This window comes from Marmota flaviventris, chromosome 12 (genome assembly GCF_047511675.1).
Source record: "Marmota flaviventris isolate mMarFla1 chromosome 12, mMarFla1.hap1, whole genome shotgun sequence".
In the NCBI taxonomy this organism is placed as follows: domain Eukaryota; kingdom Metazoa; phylum Chordata; class Mammalia; order Rodentia; family Sciuridae; genus Marmota; species Marmota flaviventris.
The window spans coordinates 70,969,933-70,982,098 of record NC_092509.1 but is presented as its reverse complement, the minus strand read 5'-3'; the positions used below and the strand labels follow the sequence as shown (position 1 = coordinate 70,982,098).

The following is a 12,166-nucleotide window of genomic DNA, read 5'->3' as shown; positions in this document are numbered from 1 at the left end:
TGGCTGACAGTGACAAAGAGCAACATAGACAAAAGGCAGAGAGCAACTCAGGCAGCAACAGGCAGAGACAGATGGGGAAGGGAGGAAAGAGTGAGAGAGTGGAGGCACATAGGCATGGGAAGAGGGGAGCATCCAACAGAGCAGGCAAAAGCTTGACCCAGAACTAAAGAATAGGCTCTCAAGAACAAGAAACCAAGAGCAAGATCCAGCAAGAGTGTGAGACCACCAGGGAGGGTCCATCAGAGACTGAGAGGAGACAGAGAGAACACAAGCCAGAACCATATCGGGGCTCAGAAAACAGCACCTTGGATTGGAGTGATCTGACACGTGGAGCTAGAGGAACAGTCTCAGAACCAATGTCTCTCTGACTTTGCCCCCACCACCATGTCCAGCCCTCCACCCCCAGTCTCTCAATCCTTTATGATCCTCTTTTTTATGCAAAGTGCAGGAAGAAACTTTCTCTGAAATTCTCTTATTTACCTAAAGACTGGATCTGCCAAAGAGGAACACAATTACCTTTAAATCTTCTTACTGAAATGTCATTAACCAAGGAAGATTAAACTCATATCTCAGGGGAAAAGACTATGAAATCAAACAGCATATCTATAGCCCATAGAAACTTTGTCTCAGACCACTGTGTATTCCCTGGACTTTTTATTTTCTCTAAAAATCATTTATTCTTACCCTTCTAAAATTGTCTACAGCCCTCACTCTCACATCCCCGCTCCCTGTGAAAAGAGTATTTAAGCTTCAACCATCTGGCCCTTTCTTTGACTTTTTTGTTTTTTATGGCTCCCATGTACACATGCACATTAATGAATTTATTCAGATTTTCTCTTGTTAACCTTTTCTTTTTTTATAAAAATATTGGTGATGATACTTTATGATAGACAGGAAAGCAGTCACCATCTTTCCTACCTCTACAGGGAGACAAGGAGATAGAAGAAACAAGAAAATCCAAAGAGCAGGCATCACTAGGATAAGTGAGAAACAGGGGTTCAAAAGTTGATGAGATGAGGTGTTTTCAATTAGGAAAGTAACAAACACACATACACCCTCAAAGACATTGGCTCAAATAGAACATAACTCCTGGTTGTTCTAGTCAGGGGACAGAAGGAAAATGACTGAAATGTAGGACCTCCCCTTCCTTCAAAAATTATCAGTTATCATTTCAAAGTAGGAGATGAAACATACATATTCATTCTCCATTCTCAAATGACAGCTAAAAAGTTAAAAGGAACAGACCTACCGAAACAAAGAGAAGGAAGCTACCAGCAGACAGAAGCTCAATCGGTTTCCAAAAAAATGAAAGGTAGATGGGGGATAATGTGTGGCAGAGGACGCCATGCATGATTTTAGGCCAAAGCAGAGAATAATTAATTAGCCTAGGAAATTCCAGGAGACTTGAGACATGGCAGTGCTAGGTACTACCTGAGGCAGAAATGGAATATTGACCAAAATTGGGAAACAAATGAAATTCAATAGAAGACAAAAAGTCCACTCCCACTCCTACACACACCCACTCCTCCATCCACCCATGCTCTCCAACAGTAATGTCCATCAGAACGGCCTGGACAACTTACTAAAACATGGAAAATTGGGCCTATCCCCAGAGTTTCTGATTCACTAGATATGAGCTAAGGCCTGAGAATTTATATTTCTACCAAGTGTCTAGAAATTCTACTACTAGAAATTGACCTACGGACAATTTATTTAATCTCTTCAAATCCAGTTTCTGCCCTTATAAAATGGGAATAATAAGAGTACCCACAAAAGAGAGTTATAGGGAAAATTAGAGGAGAAGACATACATAAAACTTTTGGCACACTGCCTGGTACACAGGTGAGAAAAATCTATTTAATCTATCCAAGATCCTGATTAGAACTAATAATGATAATTGGTGGTTATAACTAGTATTAGTGGACTTCCAATGTCATTGATAAACTCTCTATTTCATTATGGGATTTCACGACTTCTGATACTATGAAACTAATAAAAGATGAAAAAGGAACATGAAAGCACATCACTCAGCTTGTAATGAGGCCACGGTAACGTGCACTGCCTCTGTCAGGCAGAAGACAGGTGTTTTTTTTGTGTTGAAAGGAGAACCTGAGTGCACATCCCTCACCAATTCCACCCTCTTGACTGACACTGGTGTAGACAAATGGCTGAGAAACTATTTTAATCCAGAGTACAAGTAACTGACAGTCGAGGCAGGAAAATAAGACACACGGGTGATTTGAAAAGTATTGAATAAAAGAACTATTTACAAAGGCATGAGTGGGACATGGGTAGTAGTATGTTAGTAAACTCACTCTCTAGAGGAAACAGATCGGATGTGCAGCATTTGCTAATTTCTAAGGTGTAAATATTCCCACCATGTCCAATTTCAAGCTACCAAGGTGGAGTCTCTTTGAAGTCTTGGTCCTTCTCAAGAGGCACACCACTTCTGGAAAACCTGAAGGTATAGTACAGGACCCTGGAGCTAGTAACAGCAGGAAGCTTGAAGCCTGCCAATCCTATCCAAACCCCAAAAAAGTGAGCTGAATATACAATCTGTATTCAAGGGAAAACAACCAGGCTCCAGTGACCACACAGGGAGGGATCTTCCCTCCCATCTCATGCCGTACCCCTATTAAATGAAGCCAGCCCAGAATCATGAAGCAGTGGTGCCTAGTGATCTAACGGCTACAGAGTAGCTTCCCAGGATACAAAGCAGGGTAGAAAAGAAAAGAGATTGGTCCTAACGCTTCTCGCAGAAGATATACAGAACACTGGCTCAAAACAGAACACTGATGAGAACAGAACACAATGCTCATCAATTCAGTCCCAATGATTGTAGAAGGCAACTAAAGTAAAATAATTTTTTTTTAATTCATTTAATTGAAATGAGAAGTCTTATCACTTAAATTAACTTCATTTTTTATTTTGCTATAGTTGTTAAATTCTGGTCTAAGATACATTTTCCAAATCCATTCACAATAAAAGTTGAAGTTAAGCAGGCAATAAATATCAGTCAGTTGGCTGATATGGTACCATCTTTCCGATGCTGACTCCAACACACTGAGAATGCCAGTGGAGGATGCACATAGCACTGCTTTAAGGAAAGAAGGAGGAAAGGAGAGGCCATTGCTGTTCTTTACAGAAGCACCAGATATCACTGCAGAGCCTTTAAAGGACTATGAGAAATGATGGTTTTGAGGTACTCACACTTAATAATTACATTAATAATGATAGGATTGTCACAGTTAATTTCAGAACATCAGTTTTAAGCAACATAGGACTAATCAAAGAGTTGTCATTTTAATTTACATAATGAATAATCATTGTGTGAGTAAGCAAACTGACTATTGGCATAACTCTGTAATATCTAATCAGAAGAATCTTAAGGTTTTTTTTTTCATTAATAGGAGTGCTTGATTGTTGGAGCAGAGACCATAAGAACCAAGGGAGATGCTTAAGTTGGCCAGACCGATATCTACTCAGCAAGACTGTGCTTGCATAGAGAACAACTAGAGTATCAGACAAATTCCAACCTCTAAGATACACTAAAACTCCACAACTATGGATGAGTAATAGCATGCCAAAAGACAGAGTAGTGGGATACCCCAAAGAATGAGGTTTTAAAAGGACACTTCAACCGCATCAAAACCAAGCTTCAAATATTCTTCAATCTTCTTTTAAATAACTTATGGCATCTGGTCATCCCCTAACCAACTTCACACACAAAAAAGACACAGTTATAAAATCTAAGAATAATTTTGGGTGAGGTGTTTATAAGGGAAAACTATGCAGTAAGGGTTGAGTCAGTATAGCATCTCTTAAATCTTTGGAGAGATTTACAGTGTGATTTGCTCTTCACCATGGATTTCCCAGAGAGGCCCAAGGTCACAAAGTCTCAATCATCTTGATATTCCCAAGCACAGAACGGGGCTTATAGAAGGTCCACCATGCTTATAAGACTGAACCTTTTATAAGTTAGCTTTTGCTTTTTGTTTTAATTTTCCTTTGATTTTTTTATTTTTCCACTGGATCTGTGCCCTTCCTTCAATCATTTTGTTTTATTTCTTTCACTGAAATAAAGATAAATCATGCACTTTCTAGTTCCTTTGCCCTTTCAGCTCTGATTCTTGCATAATCTCTGTCCCCAGAGTTTACTGGCTTCTCCTAAACACACACATTAAAAAAAAAAAACCCTTGTATGTGCCCTTTGCACATAATTCTAAGGGTATAAGTCTCTCATATCATTCATAATCATGTGTGAGAATGCTCAAACAGCGAGAATATTTAAACATCACTAAATGCTGATGCTTCCCAAAGGACAGGAGCTAGTTTTCATTTCATTTTGATCATGTGCTCACTAGTAATGCAACCCTAAATGACTCTTTTTCATTAATTACTGGATTGCTTGGTCAACGTCACTATTTTTTTTTAAGGAGAGAATATTAAATGTTGATGAGGATGTGGAGTGATAAGAACTCACACTGCTGAGGGGAGATTATAAATTCATAAAAAAAAATTGGAAAACTGTTTGGCAGCATCTACCACAGTTAAACATATATACATCCTAGGTATATCTCCAAGAGAAATGTGTGCCCATGTGACCCCCAAAACACATAGGAGAATGTCTCTAGCAGCTTTCTTGGCACAAAACTGGAAATGAACCACATGGGCATCACCATCAAAATAGAAAAGTAAAATATGTGAAGTAGTCATACCATAAAGTGTTATGTAGCCGTGAAAGTCAATCAACAGGACAGATGACCACGTGGAGGAATTGCTGACCCACAAAAGAATACATGCTGTATGGTCTGGAACTCATAGTACTTCAAAACACACACAAACAATAAGTTGTAGTGTTCACAAATGCACAACTAAGTGGTAAAAATATGAGTAAAAGCAGGAAATGATGGCCATAGAACCAGGAGATGGCTCCATTTGGGAGGGGAACAAGGGATCCAGAAGGATCCTGGGGACTTCTGGAGTGCTGGCAAGATTCTGTCTCGTGATAAAGGTGGTGGTGACATGGTAATACACTTCACGGGAATGGGGTGGGGGGTGGGGGCTGTACAAAATTTGTTTTATGTGATTTTCTATTTACCTTATTAAACAAATTAAAAGGTTTAAAAATAAAGATATAATCCAGACAAGATAATTTATAGAATTACCAAAAAAAGCTATCCCCCTTCTTGGTTTATACCCAAAGGACTTAAAAATCAGCATACTATAGTGACACGGCCACATCAATGTTTATAGCAGCTCAATTCACAATAGCTAGACGATGGAACCAACCTAGGTGTCCTTCAATAGATGAATGGATAAAGAAAATGTGGTGTATATACTCAATGGAATATTACTCAGCTTTAAAGAAGAGTAAAATTTTGGCATTTGCCAGTAAATGGTTGGAGTTGGAGAATATCATGCTAAGCTTTCTCAAAGGCTGAATGTTTAATATGTGGATGCTAATTCACAATACGGGGGGGGGGGGGGGGGCACAATGGAAGAATAGCATTACCTTAGATTAGGTAGAGGGAAGTGATGGGAGAGAAGAGGAGGGGACGTGGGGATAGGAAAGATAGTAGAATCAAACAGACATTATTACTCTATGTATATATGTGACGACATGACCAATATGATTCTGCAACATGTACACTCAGAAAAATGAGAAATTTTATTCAATCTATGTATGATATATCAAAGTGCATAAATCCATTCTACTGTCATGTATAACTAATTAAAACAAATTTAGAAATTAAAAAATGAAAAAAAAAGTTCTAGCTAGATTTGTTCCAAAGCATGAATCTTGAGTGAGTGGTTGCTGTTAGAGCGCAGATTTTTATGAGATCAAGCAAGAGCAACAAAAGAGGAGAAAGAAAGAAAGACTATATAGTTGCTTAAAAACAGAATATTCCTTTATAAAAAGTGAGAGCCCATTCCTTGAAGCTAATCAAGCATGGGTTGGATAACCACTGAGAGGGATGTTCCAGAGAAGATTCAAAGAGGAGTTGTACAGAATGTCTCTTCAGCCCTAAGATTCTGTGGTTCTATTTCTCATCCTCACCAGTAATAGCTGTGGCCACTTAAAGAAACAAACACAAAACAAAACAAAACAAAATGGTCCCAATGTCCTAAATGTATAAAGAAAATACTCACCTTATAAATAGAGTTCCTTGAAATAAATAACTGAAGTAGATTTTAAATGTTTATTTTCAAGCCATCATCAACCAAAAATAAAAGAGAAGGAAAGAACGGAGGAGCTTCAAGGTCATGCTCAAGGGACAAGAGCCAAATAGAAAGTCCAGCCATAAATGAAGATCTGGTATCAAAAAAAAAAAAAAAAAATGAAGCCAAGGATTCCATTTATCCTCAATATCTCTCAAACACATGTATTCTTTAGAAATAGATGATTTAAATAGATGGATTTGATTTTAAAAAAGTCATGAAGTTCAGAAGCTTTATTGCCTTATATTAAATCACAAGGCTTCATCTTCTCCTATCCTTCTGCTAATATTGGTCATTAGATTCAACTTTTTGACACTTTCAAAGAAAGGTAGCTGAAAGTTACCCTAAGAACAATTGCAAGAAAAAGCAAGCACTGTTGAGCTGTTAATAACCCAGATTATCATCCATTCCCCTTAAACAGAGCCCATGTATTTTAACCAGTTTTCTGTTTTATAAATATTACCATGGCTCAACACATCTCTGAGGAGACACAACATTACCCACGGTTCTCATCCTGTTTGCTAACTAATTATATCAACAACCTGAACCAACTTAACACTATACAAAAACACAGCTGACTTAGCAATCTGTATATTATACATGTACATAAATCTGTACCAAAATGTACTGCATTTCACTTCTGTTAATGTTCATGGATTCTTACTGGCACCTACGATTGTTTGATATAGGTTCCTGAACACTAAAACATATGTTCTGCCTAGAATTAAACCATTTAGAGTAATATTTTTGCAGTTTCCTGGCACCAAGGTCTGCTAGCCTTTCTAAGACAGATCTCCTATTTACTTCAACAAGCATTGTGACGAGTGCCTGCAGATTTAAGCAATCATCAAAAAACATTTCGGAACAACACTTTCCAACCATGAAGATCAAGCAAAGCAGACTGGTTTTGCCTATGTGGCAACAAGGCAAATAGGATTTTAAATGATCAATGATATGATTATAAGCAAAATCAGATAGAATATAGGATATTGATTATTCCTGCTGACTACTTATGACAATCCAAAAAAAAAAAAAAACACATAACTATCGAATCTTTTCTTTGAATCATACTCAAAATGTACCAAAGAAAGCTAAACTAGGTTTAGTGCCTGTAAGACCAGTAAGCATCTTAAAAATGTACAATGATAGGCCTAAATAACAGCCGCAGCCAGTCAACACTGTGGAATATGAGGAAGGACCTTGGACCAAGATTCACTAGGATGTAACTTACTAATAGTAAGGTGGGTGGGTTTCTTGTTTTTTACTATATCTCCAGAGTTCAATAAAATATGCTCAATAAATCTTTGTTGAATGGTAAGCCCATAACAAATGCTGGCTAATCCTGATCTGCCTCTAAATACCTTTTTCTAACTACCTCTTCTAACTGTAAATGAATCAGTTAATCTGAAGATTCTAGCTCCATAAGCTCTAACCTGGAGACACTGCTCCTCTTCTGCTGATTCATGAGGATCAAAGGTGACAGCCTATGAAAAGTGAGTTGGGGGCTGAGGCTGTGGCTCAGCGGTAGTACACTTGCCTGGCATGTGTGAGGCACTGGGTTCGATTCTCAGCACAACATATAAGTAAATAAATAATAAAGGTATATCAACAACTAAAAAAAAAAAGTGAGTTGGGACTCCATGAAGGAGCACACAGATGTGGAGTCTGGCTCCTCCCACCCATGCTGTCTGCTAAGCCACTGAGGAAGGTGGGGAGACTGCAATTCCTTGAAATATAATTGGCCTCTCCTTTGCCCTATTAATCTGATTGGGTAATGTGGCTGTTAGCCAAAATGGATCTTGTTCCTATCGTTATAACATTTTATTTAATCTCCACTGGGAAATGATGTTTCTTGAGGAAATAATGGTAATACAAGGGATGCTGATGTGTGGCATACTAGAAAGAATGTGACACTGCAGTGGAGGAGACTGGGCCTGACCAGTTCTGTCATTAAATACTTTAGGAAAGTTGCTTGCAGTAATTTCTTTATGGATACAGGAATATAAAAGAAAGAAAATACTAGATAGTATCTAAGGTCCATCTCATAGTTCAATGATATTCAGACACTAGATATTAAAATCATCCCCAAACAAGGCCAGTTCTATTATCCATTAGTATATAATATGAGTAGTTATTTTAAGGATGATAAAAATAGTTCCATGGACCAAGGCCTAAGGGCTAGGTAATAATGTTGCTGCAAGATGTATGAATGATATTCTCTAAAGGACACCAGCTTCAGGAACTATCTGCCCTGCCACTTTGAATAAGTCACTTAATATGTCTAGGGCTCAGTTTTCTGATCTGTAAAAGAGGAACAATAATATAATACAGGACCACTGGGACCAATACCTAACAGAACGATTATGAGGTGTTGCTATTTAAAGATAAAATGCTATTTAAATGCTGTTGTGTCCAAAAATAGGCAGGTGGATTTTAGGAAGAGACAATCAATATTTTTTAAATAGACCTTTGCCATCACAGTAAAATAATGTAATGCATGCAGATATTGTGATATTTCTGGGAGTTCACATTTTTGTCCATTTGGGTTCAGGGAATATTATGAAACGGATCACTAAAAATATAAATCCCACTTTTCAAGATCAGCATTTCTTCTTCTGAAATAATAGAGCATTTTAAAAGTTCAACCAACTGGTCCAAGATGTTTTGTTTTTGTTGTTGATGTTGTTGGTCTGGTTGGTTAATTGAAATCAAGCTGTTGGAGCTGGTGCTGAGATGAAAATGCCAGCGCTAAAAATATTCCCGAGCGGCTGCCTCTATTGACATGCTTACCCAGAAGGGGCTCTACAGCCAGCAAACTAGAAGCTATTCTGCCTGCTTAGCTCAGGTTTCTCAAGGTCCTCCTACAAACCCAAGGATCCCTGAGATTTGCATGTAGGATTCTCTTCCTCCTCCTATTCACAACCTAGATAATATACATTAGATACTGAGCTTTCCAACTTACCGGATACTGCCTCTCCATCAAAAGGTGGAATTGTCATTGATATTTAAATGTAAGTTGATATCACTGACAATGGAATCTCCCACCTGCAAATTGTCTCCACGCTCCCTAACAGTGGCAATAACAGTAACTCTTAAATGATGATTTTATTTAAAAACCCATGTACACTTCCAGCTTTATGTCAGAACAGTTCATTGTGACTGTTCATACAGTAATTACATCCCCAGGTAATGATTGTGACCTTGCTCAAAAAGCCTCTGAGTCTGTTTGGAGAAGATCTTGAAGGGAAGGGGGATATCTGAAACACTCTTTAATATTCTTACTCCTAAGAGGCACACAATAAAGGAATGATTGTTTCAAAAAAAAAAAAAAGGCACTTAAGTAATGCATGATGCCTGCTATCCCAGTTCATATTTTTTTCTTGTAAGATGAACTTAAATCACTTTTTAATAAAAGAATATTTATTAGTAGCAGAAGTTCACTTTTCATGCTCTTCCCCTGAATGAATCCCTAACTAAATCCAAATGGAAACACTTAGTTTTAAATACAAGTTCCTAAGGCTCAGAAACTGTGATACTTGCACTTTATTAAAACCCATTTCCTGAGTTAGTTCCTCAGTCTTAGTAGAATAGCATCTGTCTCTGGAAAGAGAGGGGTCCAAGCGTCTGCAAAGAGCATCTGGGGCTTGGCTGCCTCTCGTTGTAGCTGTTTGATGAACAGGTGTATGCGGCACCTTCCAAAAGCCAGGACTCTGCAAGTGCTTGAGCCCAGGTCACTCAGCTGCGTGTCCAAAAGGCATATGAAATCCGTTCCCTTTCCATCCCTGCTCCTAGGAATCTCACCTCCCGGAGCTTCACGCCACTGCCCATCTTAACCACAGGGAAACAGATGAGTGCAGGTTTATTGGGTAATGGATCCAAAGATAGGCTTGGTGAATTTGGGGATTGACAGGTGAGCATGAAACACTGTTGTGGGTTTAGAAGAGAATAAATGTGAGATTTGTACCTGTGTGGCCACTTAGCCCGCTTTATTCCTGTGCCCTCCACTTCCCACCTCAATCCAGCAAAACCATCGGACCATCACGATCTTTCACCTCGAAAAGGGTGCGTGGGCAAAAGGACAGAATCAGGCAACCCTGACAGCACGTCCCAACTCCCCACATCCCTACACCTCAGACTTTTCAGCTGCAGGGATGGAAGGTGGAGACAGCTGCATCCTCCCATCCGGAAGGGACCATAACCCAGAGTTGCCCGTCTTTACTGCTGGCTCTCTTGTGGGGAGAGGAGGCGCCTGGGGTAGCAGCTCCGAGAGCCTTCGCGGAGTGGTAGGCAGTACTGATGCGCTGCCGCTCCTGCTGCGTCCAGCTTCCAGTCACTTTTCCCAGTACTTTGCTTATCAACTGTCACGCTTTTTTTGGCGATGAAGACAGAGAGGAAACTAGAAAAGGCCCAAAAGGTGTCCCCTAGATTCTTTGCCCTTGGGATGGGGGCGCATCGGACACCGCCCCGCCCTGCCCACCTTCCCCTGCCTCCGGGTGGCAGCCCCGGGCGCCCGCGCTGTGGCGGTGCAGAGCTCCGGGGTTCTGCTGCGTCTGCTGGCACGGTGCAGCGGGAGGCGTCGGTGATAAAGGCATCGATTAAAACCAAAAAAAAAAAAAAAAATCTGGGAAACCGAAATCCGAATGCACCTCTTACCATTGGACCGCCGGACAATATTCTCCAGAAACGTGTTTTGCGGGGCCACCAGTCCCCTCCTGCCCCCGGCCATGGTCATCCTCCCGGCAGCTCGGGGTCTGGGGACGTCCCGACGCGGCTTCTCACCGCAGCAGGCAGCTGGGCGCGAGACCCGCACGCGATCCGGACTCGAAGCACCCCATGCGCCCCACGGGGCCCCGGGCGGGCAGGGGCGGAGGCTCGCTCCGGCTGCCACCCTCGCGCCCTCTCGGTGCCTCCCTCCCTGCGGCCCGCCTCGCAGTGCACTCGCGCGGGGCTCCGCTCCCTGCAACCGCCTTCGGGTGGGCGGAGGGAGCCGCGGCGCCTGGGCCGGCGGCGCCCCCTACCGGGCGCGCGTTAGCCCAACGGCCTGCGGGAGACCGAAGTGGGCTCCCTCCGAGGCCGAGGAGCGACCCGCAGCAGTGGACTAAGGCTGGGACGGCAGCGGCACCCTCTGGGCACAGTCGGGAAATATGTCCAGGACCCTGGGTGGAGAGGAGGACGTCTTGAGCAGCTTTCTGGATAAATTCACTCCAAAAAAGTCCCTAAGAGTCTAGGGGAACACCATAATATAATTCTTTGCTGTTTCGGACAGGAGGCTTGGAACCTCCGAGGCTCTTGGAACACCTTCCTGCCCTCCCACAGGGTTTGTTAGCCGGATTTGTGAGTTTCCTCCACATTGATTCTCAAGCCAGTGTTTTGCCAGTATTCAAAGAAATCATATTGGAAGAGGGCAGACTTGCAAAGTGACTGACAGCTTCATCACAGGTGTCTTGAGTTGTCTTTACTATCTGCACACAAGCCACATCCTGACACTGAATAAGTTTCCTGACTGATTGATCTTGGGCCCATTCTTATCCAGCAAATAATTTAACAAAATACTAAGAAAGTACATGAGCATTACGTAACATAGTTAAAAAACAACTTCTTACAGTCAGTAGGAAACAAACTGCCTGACAAACATCAAAGCAATGGACTTGTCTGCGAGGGTAGATGCTTGAGGGCAGCTTCACAAACTTTGTTCAACCGTAGCCTTCGCTTGAAGGGCAGTTCACCGTGCACAGAAGGAGGCAGGTACTGGTCTTCACACCTGCCCCCTTCACATGTGCCTGAAGTGTCTAGACAGGAGCCAAGACAATCATCCTTTGTTCATTTATTTTGGGGGATTTCTACTTGCACATATCCTGCCTTTTTACTGTATGACTGGGTGTGACAGGAGACTAAACAGTATGCCCCGCATGAGTGATGAGTTGATAGTTTACTAGTTACTTCT

The 12,166-nt window shown here is 41.2% G+C and overlaps 1 protein-coding gene across 2 annotated transcripts in view; it reads right to left on the bottom strand.

Annotated features, from left to right (window-relative positions):
- Positions 1-10,954, bottom strand: part of Kcnh1 (potassium voltage-gated channel subfamily H member 1) — a 361,447-nt gene extending 350,493 nt beyond the window's left edge. For both annotated transcript variants that reach the window (XM_027934788.2, XM_027934789.2), the window contains exon 1: positions 10,876-10,954. In XM_027934788.2, the coding sequence (XP_027790589.2) occupies positions 10,876-10,954 (79 nt within the window). The remainder of the gene's footprint in view (positions 1-10,875) is intronic.
- Positions 10,955-12,166: the final 1,212 nt, after the last annotated feature.